The sequence below is a fragment of the Oryx dammah genome, unplaced genomic scaffold, assembly GCF_014754425.2.
Source record: "Oryx dammah isolate SB20612 unplaced genomic scaffold, SCBI_Odam_1.1 HiC_scaffold_29, whole genome shotgun sequence".
Classification (NCBI taxonomy): Eukaryota; Metazoa; Chordata; class Mammalia; order Artiodactyla; family Bovidae; genus Oryx; species Oryx dammah.
This window is the reverse complement of record NW_024070213.1, coordinates 15,897,153-15,924,489: the sequence shown is the minus strand read 5'-3', so window position 1 is coordinate 15,924,489 and position 27,337 is coordinate 15,897,153. Positions and strand designations below refer to the sequence as shown.

Sequence of the window (27,337 nt, the reverse complement as noted above, 5' to 3'; positions counted from 1 at the left end):
CATCTGCTCTGTGCCCATCGCCACGTTCAGGTGGGGAGGTGAAGACAGGTGCCCTCCGCCAGGAGTCCTGCTGTGCAATGCTTGGGGTTAGTGTCCCTGTCCACAGCCTGGACCCCTTTCCTTCTCGACTTTGGTCACCACCATCTGTAATCCTCCTCTCCTGCTGAGTACCACTCACCACCCAGCTGCAGCATCCTCACCCGCCCGCCTCTCCATCAGCTGCCCAGTACTGGGGGAAGAGGATGAGACTCAGCCCAGCTTCCTGAGGAGCCTCAAAGCCTGTGTATTCTCATTCGCACATCAGCACAGAGAGAGCAGCAGCGGGCATCTTCCCAGCTTTTATTTTAACAAAGGAGATGCTGAGGGATGTCAGAGTGGAACCCCGGTTTCCAAACCCCCAACTCCTCCTCCCACACCAGCATTAGCCCTGGGAGCCAGGCATCACCCTTCCTCACCCTCCTTAGGGCCGAATCCCGAATCCCGATGCCTTGATCTGGCTCTCCTAACCACCCCCATCCCCAACGCTTGTGATCTGCTTGACCTGAGGAGCCACAAGAATCTTGGGAAAGAGGGGGAGATGGCAAAGGGAGGGGGGAGGTAAAGGTTGTGAGGAGGAAATGATACGATGACTCTGGACTTCCCTTTCCTAGATTCACGGTGATGAGGGGAAAGTGCCCGTGTCACAGCAGTTTCCTCTGAACCCTCAGGTTCAGCCTGCTTCTGTGCTCTTTGACCCCAGCCTGCCCTGGCTCCCTCGCCCCTGACTCAGTGGGCGGGGCCTGTCAGACAAAGCTGGAGCTATTAAGGATGACAGAAGGCAGCCCCTACTCCCCATACTTCCCCTGCCACCCCGGTCCTCCGAAGTTTCTCCTGCCAAAAAGCAGGTCCACCTAAGGGTCTTTCATTCTCCCTTCCATTGGTGTGTTACTCCTGGACACTAACTTTTGGGTTTTTTTTTTTTTTTAGCTTTAAAAATAGTTTATTTCCTTCTTCACCAACATCTCCTCCCCCCCACACACACATGCACATCCTGACCATTATTCAAAACGTCAAAATTCAATAAAAACTGATGTTCATGTATTCATCTGACGTGGTTCAAGATAAAGTGGATTTCAAAAGCAAACAGATGCCAATTATGGGGGCTTCCCAGGTGGCGCTAGTGGTAAAGAACCCACCTGCCAATGCAGGAGATACAAGAGACTCAGGTTTGATCCCTGGGTTGGGAAGATCTCCAGGAGGAGGAAATGGCAACCCACTCCATTATTCTTGCCTGGAGAATCCCATGGACAGAGAAGCTTGGTGGGCTACAGTCCATAGGATCGAAAAGAATCTGACACGACTGAAGCGATTTAACATGCAAATGTGGGAGGGGACTAGGGCAGGTACCAGTAACATGGGGCAAGCATTTTTCTAGAGTGTTTATTTTTTATTTTTTGGCTGCACTGTGCGACATGTGGGATCTTGGTTCCCCAACCAGGGATCAAACCCCATGCCTCCTGCATTGGGAGCACAGAGTCTTAACCACTGGACCAGCAGGGAAGTCTCTCTAGTGTTCATTGAAATGGGTTTTGATCAACACATGTGCATCATATGAGCAGTTATCCAGAATGAGCACATGCAGGAGAGAGGTGCTGTCTGTTTCCTCCTTTCTAGGTCTCAGGTTGATCAGACAGGTAGAGGAGACAGAGTTCATGCTGTCTCATTTTCCTTATGGAGCTTATCAGGTGAAGTGACTTGTCCAAGTTCATGATTAATACAGAACCAGGTCTCCCTGTGACACATGGGGTTGGAATAACTGGGCTGGGGCTGGGACCCACGTCACCCCGACTGGGAGTCCAGTGTCCTTTCGATGACTGTGCTACTGTGTGCGGGCTGTGTGGCACATTATGGAGAGAGGGGGCTCCGTTATCTGAAGCTCCTTTCCCTTCATCCTTTGCTCCACAAGCCCTAATAGCCAATCTTAGTTTGCCCCCTCTTCTTTTTTAAAAAAAAAAAAAAATTTATTTATTCAGTTTTGGTTGCATGGGGTCTTAGTTGTGGCACACAGGCTCTCTAGTTGAGGTGTGGAGGCTCAGTAACTGGAGTACAAGGGCTTGGTTGTCCCGTGGCCTATGAAATCTTAGTTCCCTGACCAGGGATCAAACCCATGCATTGGAAGGCAGATTCTCAATCACTGGACCCCAGAGAAGTCCCCTGCCCTATTCTGTTTCTCTGTGTCTCCCTTACCATGATTCCTTCTTCCCGGGAGGGCTTATGCTTGTGCTGTCTCCTCTTCCACAAGACTAATTAGCTGTTCATATTCCTAGATCCACCCACCTTTCACCATCTTTTTTAAACAGAATTTTATTGAACAGTTGAATACCATGTTTCTCAAGGCTTTAAGTTTGGTGCGTAAATAGGCATTCATCCTAAACAATGAAAGAAATTCTCCTTTTGTGCCGGGCTATGTGCAAGGGCATTGGCAGTTGAACAGACTATTAAAAGTTTCTTGAAACATTAAAAATAGGACACTGGCACCTGAAACTAACACAGCATTGTAAATCAACCATATTTCAATAAAAATTTAAAAAGAAGAAAAGAAAAAAAAAAAAAAAAACCCAGAACATTGAAGTTGTTAGTGTTAATACAAAATATTAACATTATTATCACTGGGGAATTCCCAAGCTGTCCAGTGGTTAAGACTCTGTGGTTTCAAAGCAAGAGTGTGGGTTCAACCCCTGGTCAGGGAACTAAGATCCTACATGCTGAAAGCCATAGCCAAATAAATAAATAAAACACATTGCTACCACTGACTGATCCTAAAGGAAATCAACCCTGAATATTCATTGGAAGGACTAATGCTGAAGCTGAAGCTCCAATACTTTGGATGCTGGGAAAGATTGAGAGCAGGAGAGAAGGGGGTGACAGAGAATGAGATGGTTGGATGGCATCACCAACTCAATGGACATGAGTTTGCTCACACTCCAGGAGATGGTGAAGGAGAAGGAAGCCTGGCATGCTGCAGTTCGTGGGGTCACAGAGTAGGACATGAGTTAGCAACGGAACAACCGCAACAACCACTGAATGCTTAGAACATGTCAAACCCTTGCTAAACACTTTGCGTCATTTATCATACAAGCGTGCGGTGTGAGGGGTACCAGCAAGCTTCCCATTTTTAACACGAGGTGTCTCTTAGTGTCTTCACACTGGAAGCTGGGCTATTTGACTCTTGCACTGTATTTCAGTGACTCGGCTTCTTTAAGAGCTCTGCTCTGGGTCCACTCATGCTGCACTTGGAGCCTCCCTGGGTAATGATAGAGGTGATCCTCATCCTCTGTGGGTCCAGCTTTAATCCTCTAGTATCTCAGAAGCTGGAGGATGGGGTAGAGTGAAGTCAGCCAGAAGTAGGGGCATTGAGGCTCCATTCACACCTGGGATCACAGAGGGGAGGCCAGGAAGGGCCAGAGAGGGTGGGTTCCAGGGTTGAGGGTTAGCTGGTGGATCAAGAGATCAATGGGTGAGGAACTCCGATGCCAAGTCACAAAACCCTGGGCGCTCCTCACTCCTGTCTGCTCTCCCTGTATTTCTAGCAGTCTCAGCAGCTGGAGAACTCGGGGCCTGGACTGGGTCTTGGGGATGTTTGGCGCATCCAGAGACCATTTGGGTGAATGCTGTACTCCGTTGTGGGATTCATCTGGGAGATGTCCCGCACGGATGGGCGTGGCATAAAACATCCTAAGAGTCAAGGGTGGAGTCTGACTGACTCAAAAGGACTGATAGGGAAGTGGCCATTATCTGTTGCAACAAAACAGGGCCCTTGGTCCGAAGTCAGAAGTCTGCGGGCTGGGCTGGCCCAGCCGGGCACATGACCGGCACGTCTCTGGGCCTCAAAGCATGGAAACATACACACTGCCATATGTAAAAGAGACCGCCAGTGGGAATTTGCTGTATGACTCAGGGAACTCAAACCAGGGCTCAGTAACAACCTAAAGGGGTGGGAGGTGGGAGGGAAGTTCAAGAGGGAGGGGACATATGCATATTTATGGCTGATGCATATTGACGTATGGTAGAAACCAACACAATATTGTCCTTCAATTAAAAATCAATTTAAGAAACAACAACAAGGGGGAGCTGTAGTAGATTATCTTTGAGGGCAGTTTGGATCGATGTATCAGAATATTTGGGAAAAGGGCACTGGGAACGTTCTAGCAATACCTGATGGAGTGAGCTGTAATTCCATTAGGCCTCATGATGTCACCTTCCCCATGGAAGCTGGGCCAGGCACTGTGGCTCTCATTTCATGACCAAGGTCTTCTGGGAGGTTCAGCCAGAATCAGCAGTTGGGGGTCCTGCCCGGTACAGATTGAATGAGACCTGGTGGGGTGGGGAGTGGGGCAGGTCAGGATCCCCAGTCAGGGTTAAGCTTTACTCTGAGGTTTGGATTGCAGGTGTACATTCCCAAGAAGGTGAGACATTAGGATGTCATTGGAGAACCCTGGGAAAAGGGGAAGAGCCCTGAGGACTGGATCAAGTCTGGCATCACTTACCTGACTGCGACAGCGTGAGAGAGGGTCTCTTCATTATGCAGACCAGAACACAGAAGACCACCCAGCTAAAAAAGCAAAGAGTTCTGAGCTGGAACCCAGTGAATCTGACTCCAAAGCCCTGTCTTTCCCGTTCACTTGGGACAGGCCTGGCATTGTGGGAGAGGAGGTGGAGGGCCGGGAGGGGCGCACCTGGGTATTGGGGGGGAGGGCGTGGTTAGGCCCTGGCACGTGGCCCTGGATCCCAGAGCCCTGCCTCTGTCTGACTACAAAGGGTTAAGGGACCTTGGCCCCCCCCCTTCCTCCTGCCTCCTCCCGCCTCCACCCCAGGCTCTTCCTGTCCTGAAGTTGCCATACCCCATCTGCCTCTTTCCCTTCCCCTCCCACCTCCTCTCCGCTCAAGTTTTCTCGGAGTTCTCCCGGCTCAGGGCCGCAGGGCTGGCCTTCCGGGTTTGAGGTCCTCCGGATTGGTCTGTGTCCCCGCCCCAGTCTCAACCCTCCACTGCTCGACCCGAGGCCCGGCCTCCGCTGGGGATACGCAAGGACTGTGTCGCGGGCCGCCACTGCCCCAGCCCTGATGGGGGATTGAGAGGCCACAGCTGGCCGGACATGGGCCTCCCCACCGTGCCTGGCCTGCTGCTGCCACTGGTGAGACGGGGAGGGGCCCAGGGAGGAGTGGGCCGGCGGGCGAGGGGCGCCTGGGGCTGGAGAGGGCCTCGGGCCTGCGCGGGCCTGCCCTCACACACTGCCCCATTCACCCGCTCCCAGAGCCGGGGGCGAGCTTGAAAGGCCAGGAGGGAAAGTGGACCCAGGCCTGGGCAGGCTGGGAATGTGGCGGCAGGTGCCCACAGGGTAAGGAGAGGCAGTTTGTTAGGAAATCGAAAGGAATGAGAAGAAGAAGGTGGGTCTTCTCGGAGTCCGGATGGTCCTGCCCAGCACGTCGTTGTGTTGGGCCGCGGAGAGGCAAGGCTACCTGGGCGCCGGGCTGAGAATGGAAAGCAGGGGCTGGACGCCTCTCATGAAGTGGGGAAACTGAGTCCAGGAGAGGCCCTGGGCTGGGGGCGGTGGGCTTGGGATGCTATGTTGGGAGCGTTTGGGAAGGGAGTGGGTAACCACATAGGGGCTGGAGATCCCGCGGCCTCTCCAGGCCCAGGCCTCCCGGCCCCCTGGGGGGCACCGGTCACCCTTGGTCTGTGGCCTCTGGCTGTCGGACTGACCCCTCTCCGAGGCCGCAGAGCCCCGGGGCCTGTCCTCCGGCCCCCTCCCCCGACCCCAACAACAGGTCACTTGCTTTCTTCTTCCACAGCTCAGTTTGGGGAAGTTGGTAGACACTTGTTTTCGTCACTGGAAAATGTCCCTTTCTCTTGCCTCAGCCTTCTTTCAGTGTATCCTTGACCCCCACCCCCACCCCCCCCGCAGTGGTCTGGGGGCAGAGACCCAGCCCCTCGCCTCTGCCTAGTTTGGGGACTGCGTTGGCCACTTTCTCCTGGTTCACTCTTCCTCTGCCCAATCGCCACTCCCCACCTTGACTCCCCCAACCTCTTCTTCCCCGACCCTCCTTCCGCCAGCGTCTCCTGCTGTGCGCCCTAATCATTCCTTCTTTTCTGTCTAGTCTCCCCACAAGTCCAGACTTCTTGGAGCCTCCTTCTTGAAACTTGCTCTCCAGTTCCTCCCTCTTCTCTGCTCTGGTCCACCTTTCTCGACACCAGTTCCTCATGAAGCACCCCTCCTCCCCTCTGATCTCCTTCGTCCATTCTTGCACACCCCCAAGCCCACCTTTCCCTCCTCTCCAGGCTGTCCTCACAGGCTCCCCCCATTTCCCTCTGCAGCCTCCCTGACTCCTCTTCTCTCCTGGGGCAAACCACCCGATCCAGTCCTGTCTCCCTCAGGTACTAGCTGTCTGGACTTGAACGGGTTACGTAACCCTCCACGTCTTGCTTCTTTATCTCTAAGATGGACAGAATAGTCACCACCTCATAATGTCATTGTTTTGGCTTGTTTCGTATTTGATTTTATTTTTATTATTGGGGTATAATTGCTTTACAGTTTGTCTTAGTTTCTGCTGCATAGTATCGTTTCAAAGATGACATAGATGGATATATGTCAGGTATTTCATTCCTTTGTGCCTGCTTGGTGCTGGATACTGTTTTAGGTGCTGGTAGTGAACATAGTCTGTCTTCACTGGATCTCTGATCTCGTGGAGGAACAGGGTATGGCAAACGGAAAGCACTCAGTATTAATGAGAGCTTTTCTATTGTTAGTAGTAATAGTGTGTGTGTGTGTGTGTGTGTGTGCGCGTGTGTGTTGCTTAGTCATGTCCAGCTCTTTGTGACCCCATGGACTGTAGCCCGCCAGGCTTCTCTGTCCATGGAATTTCCCAGGCAGGAATACTGGAGTGGGTAGCCATTGCCTTCTCCAGGGATCTTTGTGATCCAGGGATGGAACCCGGGTCTCCTGCATTGCATGCAGATTCTTTACTGTCTGAGCCACCAGGGAAGCCAGTAGTGGTGGTTATTGCTCAGTGGCTTCTGCATTTGGAAAACAGAGATACAGGGGGCCTGGAAAGATAAAGAAAGGTGTCAGGTGCCTGGGGTTGCAGCTGATCCAGCCCAGGTTGGGGTGTCACAGCTAAGGGAACAAGCTTAGCCTGGAACTGGAGGGGACACAGGAGGTGTATGGTGCTGGGTAAGGCTTCCCTGGGCCAGTCAATGAGCAGTGCAGGGAATACTGTGTGTGTTAGCGGGGAGAGGGTGCTGGAGGCGGGGAGAATGCAGGAACACTGTGACAGAGCACACAAGATCTTGCTGCTGCCAAAGAGCTTACAATCTTGTAGCCAAGACAGCTTACAGGAGAAAATGATTCTCACGATCCCGGGGAAAACGCCCACAAAAGCATGATGTGGTGCCCTTGAACACCGATGGGAGGCAGAACCAGGAGGGGTTGAGTGCTGTCCTGTCTGCGGATCAGTGCCCAGCTCCCTCCCCAGTCACCCATCTCTGACCTAGCTAACAGTCTTTTGTGTCTTCATCTCATCTTCCCTGGCATTCCTATGGGACCTGCACCTCAAAGGTGCTCCTCCCCGGTTTGTTGAATGAATAAAGGATGGAATGAGGGAGGGAACCCCTCCTGGAAATTGGGTTTTGGAGCTGAGATTTGAACTCACAGACAAGCAGGAGGCTGAAAAAAAGGGTTACTGGTCTGAGGGAGAGTTTGGGCTTCCTTGGTAATGCTAGTGGTAAAGAACCTGCCTGCCAGTGCAAGAGACGCAAGAGACACAGGCTCGTTCCCTGGGTTGGGAAGATCTCTTGGAGGAGGAGGAGGAAACGGCAACCCGCTCCAGTATTCTTGCCTGGAAAATCCCATGGACAGAGGAGCCTGGTGGGCCACAGTTCATGGGGTTGCAAAAAGTCAGACACGACTGAAGCGACTTAGCATGCACGGCCCGGAGGAACAGAACAGTGGGGTTGTGTGTTGGAGGCTGGTGGTGGCAAGAAGCTCAGTGTCTTGAATGTAGGGGTAAGATTCTGTTGAGGAGCAAAAAAAGTGAGAGGGGCTCCCCTGGTGGTCCAGAGGCTAAGACTCTTGAGCTGTCAATGCTGGGGCCCTGGGTTTGATCCCTGGTTGGGAAACTAGATCCCACATGCCACAACTAAGACCCTGCACAGCCAAATAAATAAATAAAAATAAATAGTAAAAAAAAAAAAGAAAAAAGGAAAAGTGAGAAAGAGAAAATTGAAGGAAGTACGGGAAGGAACGGAGAATCTTGACTGTGATCCCTGGTAGAGGAATTCCATTCGTTCATTCATTTCTTCATAAATGATTCTCTCAGGTCTGCTGTGTCCAGGAATGTGTCCAGAATAGTAGCAGGTACCTCTTCAAGTTCTCATTCAGGGAAGGAAGGAGTGACCTATGGACATGATGCTCAGGGTCAGGCGAGAAAAATTCCTACACCTGTGGGTGCAAGTTGAAGCTTGAATGCAGATAAGCAAGGGTGTAGGCTGGACTGGAGCAGGGAATAGGCGAGAAGACAGTGGCAATGATCTGGGAGTGAGGCAACCCATGGAAAGGACTGAGAGATGACGGAGGAGGTCTGGCAAGATGGACTGCAGACCCGGATTGTGGCATGGGAGGGATGGGGACCCTGAGGAGAGAAGGGTGGCCAAGACAAGTTGATGTTGTGATAGCTGTCTGAATCAGGAGGTCAATGGGTTTTGTTTGGGGGCATGTAGAAGGTCTGGGAATTCGCCTAGTTAAGTGCGTATCTGACAGGCTCAAGCAGAGGTTCTCAGACCCTTATCTGCCTCGTGTTCAGGCAGAAATGTTCAGACTCTTATCTGTAAGCGCTGCCTTCACTCACCAGGGATGCTCAAAAGGAGAGGAAGGCTTGCCAGCATCTCCTGTGAGATTGTGCAAGTGGGTGTGAGAGTGTGTGGGAAGGAGGGAGGAGTTTTCCCCTGGAGATAAATATATCCCTATTGCCCAGCACTGACTCCCATCTTCCCACTTTGGTTATCACTGGCTTTTACTGGAGTGGAAGAGAGCTAGTCGTGAAATCAATCAATCAAACCACATTTATTTTGCCCCTACCGTTCTGTGTGCGGGGGATTAGACAGTATCTCTGACCAAAACGTTTTCAGATCTCTCATCGCATAATTTATGGTCTACTTGGGGAGATTATTATCTAGTCACCCAAAGCTGTTATGTTATGGTAAGCGCCCAAAATAGACATAATAAATTCATGTTTCTAAAGTTCACAGGGTGGGGTTTACATGGGATATGCTGGAAGGGGGGAAGCCTCGCTGATGGGGGGCTTCAGGGGAGGGAGGCCGGGCCTCAGCAGAGCCTTGGAGGAGAAGCTGTCTTAAGCTCCCCAAAGATTTTGACATCAAATGAACAAAACACTTTAATGAGCGAGTGGATGGGGGACGGGAGAGTGAGGCGGCTGGTCAGAGACCACGTCTGTGCTGTCAGCTCTTCCACCCCCTTGCTGCAGCCCCAGCGCAGGAAGTCGCACTTAAAAGCCTCCCCAGGCGGAAGTTGTGGGGGAGTTGGAGGGGTGCTGGGCCACCTCCTCAACTGTCTCTCCACAGGCACCCCAGCTTCCTGCCTTTGCCCTGCTCCAGGCCACAGACACTCAGGTTGACTGGGGTCTGGGCACTCAAAGCTCACCCTCTGTTTCTACTGTTTTACTGCAAGCCTGCCAATGCAGGAGACATAAGAAATGCGGGTTCGATCCCTGGGTCCGGACCGGTCGATCCTCTGCAGGAGGGCATGGCAACTCACTCCAGTGTTCTTGCCTGGAGAGACCCATGGACAGAGGAGCCTGGCAAGCTACTGTTCATAGGGTCTCAAAGAGTCAGACAAGACTGAAGCAACTTGGCACAATGCACACTGCGAGATGCAGTGGCTAGAGATGTGCTTGGTGCCAAGGGATGGTGCCCACTAGTGGGGGGACCTGAGGCCCTGGCCTCTAGGATCCAAGTGGGCTGGCTGGGGGTGCAGGTGGGGACTAGGGGAGCCCCCCTGGGGAAATGGTGCTGATTGTCTTCCATCCCTGCTTACTTGCTCCTTCCCTCATGGAACTGGGCATTCAGGGCTCTGGAGTTTTTCCTGTGCAGCCTGTGGGCTTGTGGGAGGGGCTGAGGAGCCTCAGAACTGGTCTTGTTTCCTAAGGATTGTTTAAGGACCCCAGGGAGGTCCCCAAGCCCAACCCAGCTGGCCAGAACCAGCTGAGCTGTGGGAAGGCAGTGAACTCAGCTGGGAGGGCAGCCTTGGTTCGCTCCCTTCTGGACATAGGGCGCTCCCTTCTGGAGCTAGGGCAGGTCAGGGGGCCCTCGGTGTCGGCGGGGACTGGCAGAGCTGGGAGGAGGAGGGGTGTGGTTGAGGCTGAGTCTAAAGGAAGGATGCTGAGGGGTGGGAAGGAGCTGAGTGGCCCTCCGGGAGGGGGAGGGGCGGGTAGTGACCTGAGAGGGGGAAGCCTGAGGTCACCGGAGACTTCCCTTTGGGATGGAATGGGATAGGGAGCCATTTCCCGAAAAAGTGGGCCAAGAGGGACTGAGACCCATGCCTGGTTGTTTGGAGAAGGAGGGGAAGAAGGGGGGCGCTGCGTGGGGATAAAGCCTGACCCCCAGAAGGAGGGAATCAGATGCGGTCCAGATTGCGTGCGGGGTCCTGGTCCCATCAGCTTTTCAGCTGACTCATGACCCTTAAGGAGCCGGGGAACCGATGGGTCCCCTCTCCCTCCCCTGGATTCCCTCCCTCCCTCTGGCCTGAGTCACTGGGCGGAGCTGCTGGGAAAAGATTTCCCTTTCCCGGATCTGAGTTAACCCCCAAAGGGCTGGGGATTGCGGCAGGAGACATGTGGCCTGAGAAAGCCTCTTTCCCTCCTTCTTGGGAAGCTGATTCCTCATCAACCCGCAGTCCCTGGAAGGCTGCACACCCCCCACCAACCCTGGCTCAGACCTGGACCCCCGCCCCCATTCTTTTTCCTGATGCTCTCTCTGCAAGTTGGCTCTGCTTCCAGCCGCCTGGATGTAGTTCCAAGGTCCCGTGACCTTAGATGCTATGAGGCCTTCTTCGGGAAAGGAACTGCACATACAGGATTGGGAAGCCCTTCCCATAAACATCCCTAAACTCTTCCTGTTGCCCTGGAAGCCCCAGGCCTGTTGTCAGGGGCTGTGGCACGGGGCTGGGGTGGCTAGGGAAGGGTGCTGCCTCTGGGTAGGGGAGGTGCCCTACAGGGTTGCAGCTGGGTTTCTGAGTGTAGCTTCCTCTGGCTGGCGCTGGGGCTGGGGCTGGGGCTGGGGCTTCTAACTGCTGCAGCGACACCCAGCGGGGGACTGGGAGGTGACCTGCCTACAGCTTTTACCTGCTCTGGGCTGCCAAGCCCTCCTGTCCCGGCTGGGGTCTCTGGGCTCTGATTAGCCTGTTGCTCTCCAAGTTTAACAGGGCTTCCCTGGTGGCTCAGCGGTAAAGAATCCGCCTGCCAGTGAAGGAGACATAGAAGACTTGGGTTCGATCCTTGGGTTGGGAAGATTCCCTGGAGGAGGAAAGGGCAACCCACTCCAGTATTCTTGCCTGGAGAATCCCATGGACAGAGGAGCCTGGTGGGCTACAGTCCATGGGGTCGCCAAGAGTCAGATATGACAGTGTAATACAGGAAAGGGCACAACCCTATAGGTTTGCCTCTGTGAATGTTCACAAAGTGAATACACCGTGAGCGCAGCACCCAGATGGAGAAACGCCACCTCAACCTTTAGGGCTGCTCATTGGAAGGAAAGAAAGGCCTGTTCTCAACCCCTCTACTGAACACCCGCCCTGGTCCAGTCCTGAGAGCTGGTTTGGGGAAACAAGGATAAAGTACAAGCCACACCTGGGATCTTCCAGCCTTGAGTTGGAGGGAAAAGGATGGGAAAACGAGAGAACAATGGCGATGGCACGGTGCCGGCAGCCCAGGCGGAGTGTAGGTGGGGGTGTCCCGGGGAGAAGATTTGAGAAGGCTGAGAAGGCTTTAGACTTGCTACCTCTACGATCCCCATCCTCCCTCCCTTTCCTGAAGGTCCTCCTCCATCTGACTCCTCCCCAGGTGCTTCTGGCTCTGTTGGCAGATGTGTACCCCGCAGGGGTTCACGGGCTGGTCCCTCACCCCGGGGACCTGGAGAAGAGAGAGACTTCCTGTCCCCAAGGAAAATATAACCACCCGCAAAATAGCACCATTTGCTGCACCAAGTGCCACAAAGGTAGGAGAAAGAGATCCCCGTGGAACTCCTCAGTCAGGAGGCCCTGCTGCTTCCTTTGCATTTTCCAGATGTTCTAGAACCTGGCTTGGTTGCCTCTCCTGGTCTGGGGCTTTCTCCCTCCTTTCCTCTCCTAGGGACTTTGGGAGGTGCCCAGGCTATCTTCTCAGGCCTGGAGCTCCTCCCCTGAGCTCCTGGCTGCAGCCTAATTCCAACCCCTGAATCACAGGTACCTATCTGTACAATGACTGTCCGGCTCCAGGGCGAGACACAGACTGCAGGGTGTGTGCCCCTGGCACCTACACTGCCTTGGAGAACCATCTCAGACGATGCCTGAGCTGCTCCAGGTGCCGGGATGGTGAGTCTCAGGAGGGCGCAGGGCTCTGAACAGACTGGGTCAGGTGGGTGTTCGGAGGGGTGTGCAGTCTCTCTCTAGGGGAGGGGACGGGCGTGTGCTGCTGGGGGTAGGCAGGGATGTTCGTGCACAAGTGACTGAGTGCATGGCTGTGAGTATGCGTTACTCAGAGAGACACACCAGATGAGGACCATGGGGGCTCACACCCAATCTCCTCCCCTCACCAGAAATGTTCCAGGTGGAGATTTCCCCTTGTACAGTGGACCGGGACACGGTGTGTGGCTGTAGGAAGAACCAGTACCGGGAATACTGGGGCGAAACTGGCTTCCGGTGTCTGAACTGCAGCCTCTGTCCCAATGGCACAGTGAATATCCCCTGTAAGCATGGCTCTCCCAACCCCGCTCCTCGCCCCGTCTCCGTCTCCAGAGGAGGGTCTCCACCTTGCTGTGCCCCTGCCCCTCCTCGCCCTCCCTCTTGCCCTCAGCGTGAGGGGCGTCCTCTTTCAGCTGTGCTGCTTGTCTCCCCACAGGCCAGGAGAGACAGGACACCATCTGCCACTGCCATATGGGCTTCTTTCTAAAAGGAGCCAAGTGCATCTCCTGTCACGAGTGAGTCCTTCCACCAGCTGCTGGGCACTGGATTGGGGTGGGAGGATGGAGAGGTTCTAGGGGGTGCTTTTGCTCCTACGGGATGCTTTTATTTTTTGTAAATTTTTATTTATTTATTTAAATATTTTGTAAATATTTATTTATTTATATGGCTGCGAGAGGGCTTTCATTGAGAGCAGGGGCCACCCTCTCGTTTTGGTGCGCGGGCTTCTCCTTGTGGTGGCTTCTCTTGTTGCGGAGCACAGGCTCTAGGGCACTCAAGTTCCCAGTAGTTGTGGCACACGGGCTAAAGAGCTGCGGCTCTGAGAGCCAGCGCTCAGTCGTTGCGGTGCACAGCCATAGCTGCCTTGAGGCATGTGGGATCTTCCCGACCCAGGGATCGAATCCATGTCTCCTGCATTGGCAGGCAGATTCTTAACCACTGGACCACAGGGGAAGCCCGCTACTGGCTGGTATGGGAGACACTTCATGTCGAGATACCAGCCAGTCTTCCCTGCCCCAAACATGTTCAGAAATCTTATGAAGTCTTTGAGGAATAGAGGCTCATACCCCCAAGGACTTGCAGTTCCTTTTAGACATTCAGATCTTTTTCTGAAGACATTCAGATTCTTGGGCAACGGACTCTGCTATTGATTCTAGGAATACACATTTACATCTCTGAAATCAGACTGCATCTTACAACCGTTGATGGCACAGGTGGCAGCTGTGTGTAGGATGTAAATAATGATGCCTTTGATTGTTGATCTTAGGTGTGATACAGCATGGTCTTTCCTTCCCAGTCCTTTTGACCACGCCTCCTCACTCCTTCTTGCTTTGCATACTTGCGTCCAAAGAGGAAACTCTGAGGGCTCTAAAGTTGAATTGCCCTGGGTTTAAACCTCAGGCTAGCCACTGTATTGGCTGTGTGAGCTTTAGCCAGTGACTCAACATCTCTGAGACTCAGTTCTTCTTTACCTTTAAAGTAAAGATAATGACATCAAGTTGGCAAAGTTGTAAGAACCACAAAACATAACTACAAAGTGTCTGATGAGAAATTAGTTTCTTTTTCCCACTAGTCTCTTTTTCTTAAAATCACTTTTACACCCTTTCCATGTGGTTCTCCGCGTGAGCTTGTGAAGTGGGCAAAATCAGCTCTCCTTGTTTGCAGATTCCTGCGAAGAACTCACCTCCTCAAGTTTCTTCTGAAACCCTTGATGTAGTTCTCATCCTTCCGTGCTGCCGGGTGCCAGCTCCCAGCATGGGAAGACATGCTTGTTCTAGTGTCCTCTGGCTTCCCCCAGCAAGATGTGTTTTTTAATGGTTCACATGTGTGCTAGACCCCCTCTCAAAGTCAGGTGCTGTCATCAGCAGTGGCATCTAGAGAAAAAGTTCTTTAATCTCTCTGCCACTGGATTCTCATCAGTAAAACAATGATAAAATAATTCAAAGGACTTCCCTGGTGGTCCAGTGGCTAAGATTCTTCTCTCCCAGTGCAGAGAGTTTGGGTTCCTTGATCATGGAACTAGATCTCACATGCCACAACTAAGACCCAGTGCAGCCAAATATTTAAAAACAAACAAGAACACACAAAAAACCAGTTCAATGACAGTCAGCATGTATAAGCGTTTACTATATGTCAGGCATAATTATTTTACTTAATCCTTAGTCCGAGTAGGATCCCTGTTTTACTGATGAGAAAAACAGGCTTACAGGTGAAGTGATGTGCCTGTAATCACACAACCAGTCTGGTGACTCTGACCCTGACTGGTGGCTCGGTGGTAAAGAATTTGCCTGCCAATGCAGGAGACACTCATTCAATTCTGGGTCAGGAAGACCCTCTGGAGAAGGAAATGGCAACTCACTCTAGTATTCTTGCCTGGGAAATCCCATGGACAGAGGAGCTTGGGGGGCTACAGTCCACGAGGTCACAAAGAGTCAGATATGACTGAGCACACACAAACTGACTGCTTTTAATTCTTTCTCTAAACAGCCTCTTAAGATCAAATCCAGCTCTAAAATGAAATGATTCTGGGATCAGCTAATTTTTTTTTTCCTTCCACAGCATCAGTTGCCAAGATAGGATTAATTTCCATTCTATTGCGAGATAGCTAAATATTTGTAAAGGGCAGAATTTCCAACAACCTGTATGGGTCTTTCTATTTTCCCCCCTATATTCCTCTTAATGGGGGGGCCCTACTCACCAGCACTGTCTCTTCTTTTAGTTGTAAGAACAAGGAGTGCGAGAAGTTATGTCCAACCCGACCTTCAACTGGTAAAGACTCTCAGGACCCAGGTGAGGAGAACTATCCTAATGCCCAACCAAGCCCAGGGGCCCTTTCCTGGTCTTGCCCTCGCCTCTGACCACCTTCTGCTCCGTCTCCAGGCACTACAGTACTATTACCCCTGGTGATTGTCTTCGGGCTTTGCCTGGCATCCTTCACCTCTGTCGTTTTAGCATGTCGCTACCAGCGGTGGAAGCCCAAGCTCTACTCCATCAGTGAGTGGGGACTTTGGGAGGGCAAGGGGATAAGGGAGGGTGGGGTGCACAGGCACGGAGGGAGATTAAGGGTATCCTCTTAGTTCCCTGCCAAGGGCCCCGCTGGCCTGAGCTGGTACGGGATGGCTGGTGAGAGCTCGTACTGCATCAGTGATTCTCTCGTCCCTGGGGTCACATAGGCCCTGAAGCGTGTCACCACAAAGGCCCACCACCAGTCCTGCGATGGGCGCTAGGGCTGAGAGAGGAAGTGAAATTTGTGACGCTCTGTTTCTTTTTTTCTCAGTTTGCGGGCAGTCGACTCTGGTAAAAGAGGTAAGATGATACCGGGGAATGACCCCCAGGCTTCCCTAACTGTCCACTATTACCTTGTAACACCCAAAGCACCCAGAAGCAACCCCTCGCCCTAGGTCTACCCTGATTCCTTCTAGCCCGGCTCCCATCCATAATCCAGAAGAACTGGGGCTGTGGGGCTATTTTTCCTCTTGCGCTAATGCTGTGCCGTCCCTTCCTCAGGGGGAGCCAGAACTCCTGGTCTCGACCCCAGGCTTCAACCCCACCACCACCACCCCCCCAAGTTCCAGTCCTGTCTCCATTCCCCCTTACATCCTCTGTGATGGGTCCAGCTTCGGAGCCGTCGCACCTCCCTCCAGCGAGATGGCCCCGCCCTATCTAACGGCTGGCCCCATCCTCCCCGGGCCTCCGGCCTCCACCCACCTCTGCACCCCAGTTCAGAAGTGGGAAGCCAGCGCCCCCAGCGCCCCCGATCAGCTCGCGGATGGTGAGTTCCTCATTCATCCTCTCTGGGAACCCCGGCCCCGGCCAGGGAGGCGGGTGGGCGGGGCGCCCTGAGTTGCGAGCGCCGTGAGGGGCCAGGCCGGAGGGCCGCCGCTCCAGGCTCACCGCGCTGCCTCCCCGCAGCCGACCCCGCGACCCTGTACGCGGTGGTGGACAACGTGCCCCCGTCGCGCTGGAAGGAGTTGGTGCGGCGGCTGGGACTGAGCGAGCACGAGATCGAGCGGCTGGAGCTGGAGAACGGGCGCCACCTGCGCGAGGCGCAGTACAGCATGCTGGCGGCCTGGCGGCGGCGCACGCCGCGCCGCGAAGCCACGCTGGAGCTGCTGGGCCGCGTGCTCAGGGACATGGACCTGCTGGGTTGCCTGGAAAATATCGAGGAGGCGCTGAGCGGCACCGCCCGCCTCGCGTCCGAGCCCCGCCTTCCCCGGTGAGGCTCCGCCCCTTCGACTGCGGGCCGCCCCGCCCTGTGGACGGCTGCATCCTTCCTGAGCCAGGCAGCCCGGAAGGATCTGCGAGATGCCCTGTGGACCTCCTGTTTTTTTTTTTTTTTTCCTGGAGAGGAAGAGTCTTGGAGGAGCAGGCACGATCTGGCAGCCACTGACCTGGTGCTACTCCCTTAGTGTACATAGCTTTTCTCAGCTGCCTGAGCACTGCTGGCGGGTCAGCTGCGTGTAGTGTGTGTCTGCGTGTAGTATGTGTCTGCGTGCAGTGTGTGTGTCTGTGTCTCTGTATGTGCGTCTGTGTGATGTGGAGTGTGTGTACTCGTGAGAGAGGCCGAGTGTGCCTGGAGCCCATGGCAGTGGTTGCGAAGATGGGGGGCGCCCTGCCTCATTGCCTGTTTTTTGGACTTGGAGAACCCAGCGTTGATCCCTGAGCCGGTTTCGCAGTAGATAAGTCATCTTTGTATCCACTCTGCACGTCCACTCACCACTCTGTACACTAATAGAAACTTTGTCCCCCTGCCTGGACCAGCTGAACTGCCCCCAGGCAGGGGGGGAGCACAGAACAATGGGGCCTCCAAAGGGAGCTGTGGACTTCTGTAAATACACTAAAATCCTCCAATTAAAGCTCTGCCCTGGAGGGAGTGGTTTTTCTGAGTGAAGATGCTGTTGTGGGAGGCTGGGGAGGAGGCGGCCAGAGCCCCGATCCTACTGGGGCACAGATGGAGTCAACCTCTCCTCAGTCTGTTAGAACCACCCTGACCCCCACCCCAGGTTCTCTTTGCTCCGCCCTCATCTAGTGCTGCTTGGACAGTGGTTTTCAGGCACAACTTTATGTGAGGCTTCTGGGTATCTGTGATACATAAATGTACAGTTCTTGATCCCCAAAGTCCTCTGAGCAGGAGGGGCAGGAGGCCTGGGGAAATGTCCTTGAGGTAGAGTCCCAGGGTAGAGGTGGTGACCAGCATTCATCAGAAGAGATTTCCTCCTGGAGAAATGCTAAGGGTCTTTCGTGTTCCTCACACCTCTCTGAAAGGGAAAGAAGCAGGTATCAGGTAGACATGGGGGAAGAGTGAAGCTAAAGGCCCCTCCCTGCCATGACACCACCACCCCATTCCTGCCCTCCTTTATTTTTTGCCTTTGCGCAATGGCTGTCATGTGTAAGTCATGTCCACTCTTTGTGACCTCATGGACTGTAGCCTACCAGGCTCCTCTATCCATGAGGTTTTCCAGGCAAGAATACTGGAGTGGGTTGCCATTTCCTTCTGCAGGGGAATCTTCCCGATCCAGGGATCAATTTGTGTCTCCTGCATTGGCAGGTGGATTCTTTACTGCTGATCCACCTGGGAAGCTCTCCTGTGTTGACCCATCTCACCACCACCCCACCACCCTCCACCTGACCACCACCTCTTGCATCCCCGCTGGTTCCACACTGGCCTTTCCCTCCACTCCAGCCCAAGCCAGCTTTTCTGCACTTACGACGTGGACAGGGGTGTGTCCAGGTGTACAACATGAGACCCTCGCATCCTCTGCAGTTGGACCCGAGTCAGCTTCCGAGGCCTGCTGTCTCCAGGCTTGGGGACGCCTTCGATCCTTTGACTGGCCAGTTCCTCACGGATCTCTCGGAGCATATCCTCGGGCCGGAGGGGGTGAGGGGAGGGGGTGTAGTCAGGTCCCTGGAAGAGATACCCCTCTTTTTCTTCATCCCCTGAGGACTCCCAGGGGCTTTCCTCAGAAGAGTCAGCGTGGGTTGGGGAGGGGCACAGCTGCCCCCGGAGCTGGGCCCTCTGCAAGGTTTCCACCACCACATTCTCGCCCGCTGAGGTCTGGTCTTCTTCCTCAGACCAGGTCGGTGGGTCTACCCTGGGAAGACTGCCTGCTTTCCAGACACCTTCCTCTGGCAGTACAGGGGCGCTTCGGCGTTGGGGAGCCTGGGGGTCAGAAGGCTGGGGACGCAGAGGGACATCTCGGAGTTCCAGGGTGGAGAAGGTGAGGCGAGGGTCCCGCCGAAGGGCCCTCAAGCGTAGACGGCTCAGCGAGGAGTGGGACTCTTCGGGAGAGCCTGGGATGAGAGTGCCGTAGCCAGGGTCCGAGGTATCATCTGGCACGGAGGGGGCATCTTCATCCGCGTCTTCTGTCACCACCAGATGGGGGATGACGGTCGAGGACGTGCAAGCACTACAGTTAATAGCAAGTGGTCAGAGTCAGATGCTGAGGGGTCAAGTTCAAGTCCAGGGAATCGCCCTTGATCTCTCCATCCAGAAATGGCCCCTCCTTCAAACTTATTTTGGTCTCACTGTTTGTACTTCATTGATCGTTTTTCTCATCTCATCTGGCTAGACCACAAGCTCCTTTAAGGCATTTTAGCCCCTATGTTCGGGTCCAGAAACTTGTTATCAAGTATTTGCTCTTTGCTAAGCTCTGCTGAGTTCTCCCCCAACCCCCAACCCCACCCCCCGCCCATGGATGGAGTCTTTTTTTTCTCTGTAACAAACCATGATGCTCAGCAACTGTGTTATTTTGGGTGAAGCTCTTACATCTGTCCAGATTTGAACTAGCCGGGTTCCTACAGCCCTGACATTCTGCAAAACCCCTGGCCTAGGGAGCCTATTTCTCTCAGGGAGTTTGCTCCTCTCCTGTCTGTTTCCTTTACCCTGTGCCCACCCAAGGCTGGCTAACCCGAAGGCGGTCCTTTACAGCGCTGGTGCCAAACTATAGTCTGGGTTCCTCAATCAGGTCCCACCCCCACCACTACCCCCAACCAAAGTTGTCATTCCTAGCCTCATAGGTTCCCCTTCCTTTCCTCCCAGCCTGCAGCCCCGCTACCCTAGGAGAACTTGTACTCCCTGTGGTTCTTACCTGCCCTCCGTGCTGTTCTGAGAGCCCTCCTGGGAAGGTGTGGAGGGCCTGGTGCTCGGGGACTCCCCATCTCGGTTCCGATAGAGGGCCAAGAGCTCCCTCTTCTGTTGGATATACTCTTCTGCCTTCAGCTTTTGCAGGGTGGCCTGGAGTGCGGAAACATTAAGAGCTCTCCTTTATTGAGCACCTGTTGTATGCCAGGTACCATGCTAAGTGCTTTACAAATATTATCTACTTCATTTTCTCCACCACCCTATGAAGCAGATTTTTTTTGCTCCTACATTACTCCCAGAACTTCCCTGGTGGCTCAGTGGTAAAGAACCCACCTGCCAATGCAGGAGACTCGGGTTCAATCCCAGGGCCAGGAAGATCCCTTGGAGAAGGAAATGGCAGCCCATCCCAGTATTCTTGCCTGGAGAATCCCATAGACAGAGAGGCCTGGTGGGCTACAGTCCATGGGGTTGCAAAAGAGTTGGACATGACTTAGGACTAAACTACAACAACTTTACTCCTGAGAAATAGAGACTCTGAGGTTAAGTAACTACCAAGGTCATGCCTTGGGAAAGTGGGATGGAGCCAAGATTTGCGCTCTTGAGCTGGTCCTGGGTAGGTGGGGGAACAGAAGTGCCCTTTCCCAAGCTGTACCATTCTTCCTGCCTCTCATGCCCCCCTGGCAAGCCCTCTCTCTGGTTTGTTTTTTCCTTCAAGAAGCCCTTCCTGATTGGTGGTGATAGTGGCATAATTGCTCTGAATGATGCTGGATCCTCAGTTACTCTTCCTCCCACCTGCAGGATGGGCAGGGTATGCTTTGTCCTGGGCCGAGGACTCTGCTGTCCCTCAGAGATGAGAGCAACATCGTTCCAAGAGGAATGGAAAGAGGATATACCACATTTTGTCTTCCTTAGCATTTTCCTACAGGCACCATCAGAATAAAAGAGTGGTGTCTGAGAAGTTGTTCATAAAGCCCTTCTACATGCATATGGATATTGGATACACCACCTGGCAGGGTGGAAGCATGGATGTTAGCCCATTTTACAGATGAGAAAACAAGACTTAGAAAGATGGGTGGAGTTGAACCAGGCCACACAGGTAGAAGGAAGCCTTTGTGAGTCCTAGTTCAATAACTGCACTATTTTTCAAGGGCAGCCTTAAAGGGTCAAGAATGATCCAAGGACAACTTTTCTCTTGGCGGCAAGGAAAGGCGGCAGCGGAACCCTTGGAGAGGCTAAAGGCGGAGGTTTGGCAAAAAGGCTGTGGTGGCGGCTGCTGCAGGCAGCGCTGGTACCGGCACAGACTGAAATGGCCGTATCACTGTGGAAACATCGAAGGACTTCCATGCCGGTGGTTCCAGCCTGAGCCTCACGCCTTCCTTCCCCAAAGGCCAGCAGCTGAGAGAGAAAATCTGGTATATCAGGGGGCCGACCACACCCCCAAGCTCTACTCTGATTGGTTGACGCCCATTAAGAAATTTGAATATGCTCCGGCCCCACCCCACCCAGACTTGAAGTACATGAACCGGCAACTCTTAGGCTCCAGGACCTTCCCAAAGCCTCTCTAGAAACAAAGCGAGGTAAAGGGGAGCTGGGTCTGTACGAGAGACAGGTTGGAGAAGTGGATGAACAGAGACAGGAAAATGACCTCAGGCTCCTATTTCCAATTTTCCCGCCCTGGCTTCCCAGTCACTGTCTCCTGCGAGGATTCTCAGCAGTCTCACAAGACTTGGTATGTTGGCCAGAGCCAGGGTGATGGTTCCTGGGGCAGGAGGCCACCACGCCAGGCCAGGTCCTGTGACCTGAGTGTGGTGAGGGAAACGAGGTGAGAGGAGCTGGTCTTGGGGTCAGGGCAGCGCTGGGGCAGCCTGCTTGATGTTCGGGACCCAGGGATCCAACCTATATCTCTTGCATCTCCTGCATTGGCAGGTGGATTCTCTACCACTGGTTCACCTGGGAAGCCCCATCCTAGCCCTAACCCAACATGACGAAATGATCCCCAAAGAGTCTAGTTAATAGCCATCACCATATGTTGTTACATTTTTTTTCCTTGAGAAAAGGACTTTTTAGGATCTGCTCTCTTAGCAACTTTCATAGTTCATCCTTATCTCTCACCTGAACTCCAGTCTGTTTCCATTTTTCCACAAACCCCCCAAAGTCCTTAAGATACCTCTGGGCTTTAGAGGTGGCTCAGTGGTAAAGAATCCACCTGCCAATGCAGAAGATGCAAGAGATGTGGGTTCCATCTCTGGGTGGGGAAGATCCCCTAGAGGAGGAAATGGGGACCCATCCCAGCACTCTTGCCTGGAAAATCCCATGGACAGAGGAGCCTGGCAGGCCACAGTCCATGGGGTCGCAAAGAGAGTCAGACATGACTGAGCTCACTTGCCCTGCTAAGAGATCTCTACTTGGCTGTCTCCTAGGACTTCATTTCCAAAGGCTTCTGTTTAAAACTAAACCTCACTACCCCAGCCCTGCCCCACCGAGGAAGCAGCAACTAAACAAACAGGTTTCCCTTTCTGTTGTCTTTGCCAAGGCAGCTTTTCACACAGGAACCTTGCAAGCAAGTCATCCATTGTCCTTGTGGATCTGAGTTACCACGAGCTGCCACCACATTGCCTGCTTAATCTGAATGGTTTCTTTGAATCTTCCCTGTGAGACAAGGACTGTTATTATTTAAGTCCATTTTGCAGGTGAAGAATTGGAAGATCAGCCTCATAACTCCCCCAAGGTCACCCAGTCAGCAAGAGGCAGAGCTGGGGTCTGAACCATGCATTCAATATAGGCTTCTCTTAGTCTCCCTAAGGTTCACCTGTCTCTTCTTTCTTATTTAGCTCCTTTCTTCTTTTTCGCACCATGTCCCTAAGGCCATGGCACTCAACCAACAATGGCACTCAACCAACAATGGCACTCAACTCAACAATGTTTCATACCCAAACCAGTACAGTAAATCTCCTGCCACCAGTCTCTCCCTCTCCCAGCCCACCTGTCACATGGCCACCTAACAATTCAAGATCAGACAGATTTCACCATGGCCCTCCCTTGCTGAAGAATCTATGGCAACTCTTGTGTCAACCTGCTAACTAAATCCAGACTCGTCCAGCCCACACTCTTCTGCAGGCCCTGGGAACCCTGTAGAACTTGGCCTGTCATCACTGGCTCCGCACTAAACCCTTCCCTCCTGACTCAGAAGGCACGCTTACTGTCCCCCACAAATAAATCCAGCCCAATTTCTCCCTTGAGTCTTCTGCCTGGGGTCTTCCCATCCTTAAAGTCCAACTCAAATCTTCCCTCTTCTTTTTTTAAAAAAAAGTTTATTTATTTATTTGACTGGGTCAGGTCTTAGTTGCAGCATGAAGGATTTTTATCGTGTCATTCGAGATCTTTCACTGTGGCACCCGGGCTCAGTTACCCTGCAGCATGTGAGATCTTGATTCCCGGATCAGGGATTGAACCCACAACCCTCGAATTGCAAGGTGACTCCTCAACCACTGGACCACCAGGGAAGTCTGCTTCCCTCTTCTTCAGCCATTCTGCTCCCATAGTGGGTTGAATAGTGGGCCCAGACAGACAGGTCTAGGTCCTGACTCCCAGAACCTGTGAATGTGGATGACCTTGTTTGGAAGAAGGGTCTCTGCAGAAGTGCACAGATTCTAAGTGAAGGATCTCAAGATGAGGTCATCCTGGATTTGGGGCTAATGAGCAGTGTCTAAGAGACAAGAGAGGGATACTGGGACACAGAGACACACAGGGAGCTGGACCACGTGAAGACAGAGGCAGAGAGTGGAGTGATGCTGCCATAGGTTAGGGGACACTTGGGGCCCCTATGAGCTAGAGGAGGCATTGAAGGATACCCCCTAGAGCCCTGGAGAGGACACCTTGATTTTCAACTTCCAGCCCCCAGAACTGTGACGGAATACATTTCTGTCATTTTAAGGCACCACGTGGTAACCAACACAGCTGCGTTTGGGGAACTTCGTTGGTGGTCGAGTGGCTAAGACTCCATGCTCCCAATGCAGGGGGCATCTGGGTTCAATCCCTGGTCAGGGAACTAGAATTCACATGCTGCAACTAACTAAAGATTCCCCATGACACAACTAAGAACTGGCACAACCAACCAACCAACCAACTAAATAGATAAATATTTTAAAAACTATAGCTCCATTTGGGTCTTGCTGCTTTAGAACTCCTCTAGTTTTTGTTGCAAGAATCTGGCCAGGGTCACTCGCTGGGTTAACATTTTCATGGGCTCTATGTCATTTACAGGACAAAGTTCAAGTGCCCCAAGCATGGCATCTGGAGACCACGTGATCTGGCAGGGCACTGCTGCCCTTGTGCTGGATGCCCTGGTAACACCGCCTACTAGGCTGGCGATTGTCTTAACACACACGACTGCTTCCGATTTCCGACCTTCACACACTCTGCTCTCCATCTGGAATGTCTTTCCCACCCACCTCGTTCCCCCAACGTGCCCCAAGAGATCCACCAACTGGGCTCAGACAGTAGCTCCTTTTGAAGCCTTCTCATCATCCCTACCCTCTGCACAGTCCCTGCCCCAACCAACCCCCAGACAGAGTGAGCCACACTGCTCTGTCCCTTCCACACGCTTCTGTTGCATGTCTACTCATTTGTCTAGATAGGCCGTAGCGTGTATTCCATGAGGGCAGAAATGTCATTTTATACTTTTCTGATTCCCCAGCCCCTTGCCCCTACACAGCAGGTGCCGTCTGCTGACTGGAAGCCCAAGTTCAGCAGTTAATTGTTTCACAGCCTCAAAACCTTCAGGGAAGTGTGTCTTGGCTGGCCCAGAGATGGGCACCCAAGCTGGCCAAAAGCTTTCTTCTTTTTTTCTTTTATACTTTTTTTTTTTTCGGCCGTCCCATGGCTTGTGGGATTTTAGTTCCCAGACCAGGGACTGAACCCATGCTCTTGGCAGTGAAAGCACAGAGTCCTATCCACCGGACCACCAGGAAACTCCTTCTGTGCTCTTAAGGATGGTCAAGGCTGTGTCTTCCTCTGAGAGCACACCAGAGGGGCAGAAGTTCTGTTCTGAAGCTGAGTGCTTCTCCCCTAGCTTCTCTCTCCTCTCCTTAATCCTCCCCTCTTGTGTCGAGCTCCAGGGCCCTCCCTAGCCCCACGCCCAGCATCACATACCTGGGCCTGCTGGGTCATCTCTAGCCACCGGGCCCGGTCAGCAGTGCTGGGACAGTGCACGGTGAGGGCGCTGGAGACACACTGGAATTCAGTGAGGTGGATCAGCAGGAAGCTGCCTGGGGGCGGGAAAAGGTCTGCTTCCAGGGCTGGACCTTATCTGATCCCCATCCGACCTCTGCTTCTGTGGCCGATGGGAAGAGAGACAGACTAGAGGAGAGACTTACTGGGATCACGGAGTGGCCGGCACACAAGCTTCTCCAGCATGAGGGGCGGGCGGATAACCTTGGCTTTGTCTGCCTTGCGAGGGGGCTTGGTCACCAGGAGCACATCAGAGAACAGGAACAGGTATACATCCAGCTAAGGGTGCGCAAGGAGAGAGACAAGGGTCAGCTGGAGCAAGGGTGGAGAGAGAGGGGTCAGGCATGGGTGTGCGGGCAACACAGAGCAGCGGGAACTGAGAGCTGGGAGCCCCTCCGTGTGGGCACGTCTCTTTACAAGAAAGAAAGTGGCTGACTTGAGTCACAGCAACCAGCAGAGCAAGGCCAGAACCATCTCCTCTTCCCAACACACACAGAGACACATGGACACACACACACAGAGATAGACACACACACAGACACAGACACACACAGAGAAACATATGGACACACACACAAAGACACACACGCACATAGAATACAGACATAGACACACACAGAGACACACAGAGAGACATATGGATACACACAGACATAGACACACGCAAAGATACACACACAGAGACACACGGACACACACACATAGAAACACACAGAGACACACACGAACACACAGAGACACACAGACACACACACAGACACACACAGACACAAATACACAGACACACACACACAGACGCACAAAGACACACACAGACACAGAAACACATAGACACACACAGACACACAGATAGAGACATATGGACACACACAGACATAGACAAACACAAAGATACACACAGAGAGACACACGGACACACACACACATATAGAAACACACAGAGAAACACACGAACACACATAGACATAGACACACACAGAGACACACAGACACACACACATACACAGACACACACAGACACAAATACACAGACACACACACACAGACACACAAAGACACACACAGACACAGAAACACATAGACACACACAGACACACAGATAGAGACATATGGACACACACAGACATAGACAAACACAAAGATACACACAGAGAGACACACGGACACAGACACATAGACACACACACATAGAATACAGACACACACACACACAGAGACACACGGACACACACAGAGAGACATAGAAACACACAGAGAAACACACGGACACACACAGAGAAACATATCGACACACACACATAGAATACAGACATAGACACACACAGAGACACAGAGAGAGACATATGGACACACACAGACATAGACACACACAAAGATACACACAGAGACACACACACACACACATAGAATATAGACATAGACACACAGAGAGACAATGGACACACACAGACACAGAAACACACAAAGAAACACACGGACACACACACAGACATAGACACACATATAGACACACAGACACACACAGAGACATATGGACACGCAGACACACACACATACACAGACACACACAGACACAAATACACAGACACAGAGACACACACAGACAGAGACACATAGACACACACAGAGACATAGACACACACAGACACACAGAGAGAGACATATGGACACACACAGACATAAACACACACACAGACACACACAAAGATACACACAGAGATACACATGGACACACATACAGACACAGACACATACACACAGAATACAGACATAGACACACACAGACACACACAAAGATACACACAGAGATACACATGGACACACATACAGACACAGACACATACACACAGAATACAGACATAGACACACACAGACACACACAAAGATATACACAGACACAGACACACAGAGAGACACATGGACACACACACAGACACACAGACATGGATATACACACACACACTCAGACACGGACACACACACACACACACACACAGCCCCCTCCTCCCATTTCCAGCCTCTGATGCAGCTTGGCTCCCAGGGCCTCTCCCTTCTTCCTCTTCCCTTCCCTCCCACCCTCCCCGCTCCTCACCTTCCCTTCACGTCCCTCCTTCACACGCGCGGGCCCCTCGAGCAGCAGCTGTCTGGTGTGCTCCGGAGCGACCCCCAGCATGGGGGCCATCAGGTCCAGGGTGGAGAATTGTCGCAGGTTCTGAGGGTGCAGAGAGCAGAGCGGGCACTGGAAACCCCGCCCCTTGGAGGAGGGCCTCGGGTTCACCCGGCTAAGCCCGCCCCGGGGGGGGGGGGGGGGGGGGGGGGGGGG

General features: G+C 52.9%; 2 protein-coding genes and 1 long non-coding RNA gene across 8 annotated transcripts in view; 1 reads left to right on the top strand and 2 right to left on the bottom strand.

The window, feature by feature from the left end:
- Positions 1-1,995: 1,995 nt before the first annotated feature.
- LOC120858713 lies at positions 1,996-4,992 on the bottom strand. Of its 3 annotated transcripts, none has more exons than XR_005719934.1 (4): positions 4,911-4,992; positions 4,527-4,591; positions 4,195-4,353; positions 1,996-3,410 (listed from the first exon to the last, which is right to left on the bottom strand). It is a non-coding gene; the product is annotated as an uncharacterized LOC120858713 (long non-coding RNA). The 3 variants fall into 3 exon arrangements; XR_005719933.1 differs by having other exon boundaries at positions 1,996-3,473; positions 4,911-4,981; XR_005719935.1 differs by having other exon boundaries at positions 1,996-3,350; positions 4,911-4,981.
- On the top strand, positions 4,852-17,557 carry TNFRSF1A (TNF receptor superfamily member 1A). The gene is made up of 10 exons (XM_040234957.1): positions 4,852-5,171; positions 12,109-12,262; positions 12,489-12,617; positions 12,842-12,991; positions 13,144-13,222; positions 15,424-15,494; positions 15,585-15,698; positions 15,982-16,010; positions 16,212-16,476; positions 16,617-17,557. The coding sequence occupies exons 1-10, from the start codon at positions 5,133-5,135 to the stop codon at positions 16,922-16,924; spliced, it is 1,338 nt and encodes a 445-aa protein (XP_040090891.1). The 5' UTR covers positions 4,852-5,132; the 3' UTR covers positions 16,925-17,557.
- PLEKHG6 (pleckstrin homology and RhoGEF domain containing G6) overlaps positions 17,038-27,337 on the bottom strand; it is a 17,775-nt gene continuing 7,475 nt past the window's right edge. Inside the window, exons 11-16 of one of the 4 annotated variants that reach the window (XM_040234949.1) lie at positions 27,107-27,226; positions 25,161-25,293; positions 24,937-25,052; positions 19,793-19,938; positions 18,413-19,111; positions 17,038-17,962 (exon numbers count right to left, since the gene is read on the bottom strand). In XM_040234949.1, the coding sequence (XP_040090883.1) occupies positions 17,953-17,962; positions 18,413-19,111; positions 19,793-19,938; positions 24,937-25,052; positions 25,161-25,293; positions 27,107-27,226 (1,224 nt within the window). In that variant the 3' untranslated portion in view covers positions 17,038-17,952. Of the gene's footprint in view, positions 17,963-18,412; positions 19,112-19,792; positions 19,939-24,936; positions 25,053-25,160; positions 25,294-27,106; positions 27,227-27,337 lie in introns of those variants that run through there. The other 3 variants (XM_040234950.1, XR_005719932.1, XM_040234951.1) reach the window with 3 other exon arrangements.

Excerpts from the sequence above, each read along its gene's own strand:
- TNFRSF1A (XM_040234957.1), top strand. The coding sequence starts at position 5,133 with ATGGGCCTCCCCACCGTGCCTGGCCTGCTGCTGCCACTG. Across the intron at positions 12,618-12,841 it reads CTGCTCCAGGTGCCGGGATG|AAATGTTCCAGGTGGAGATT; the intron begins GTGAGTCTCAGG and ends TCCCCTCACCAG. Across the intron at positions 12,992-13,143 it reads TGGCACAGTGAATATCCCCT|GCCAGGAGAGACAGGACACC; the intron begins GTAAGCATGGCT and ends GTCTCCCCACAG.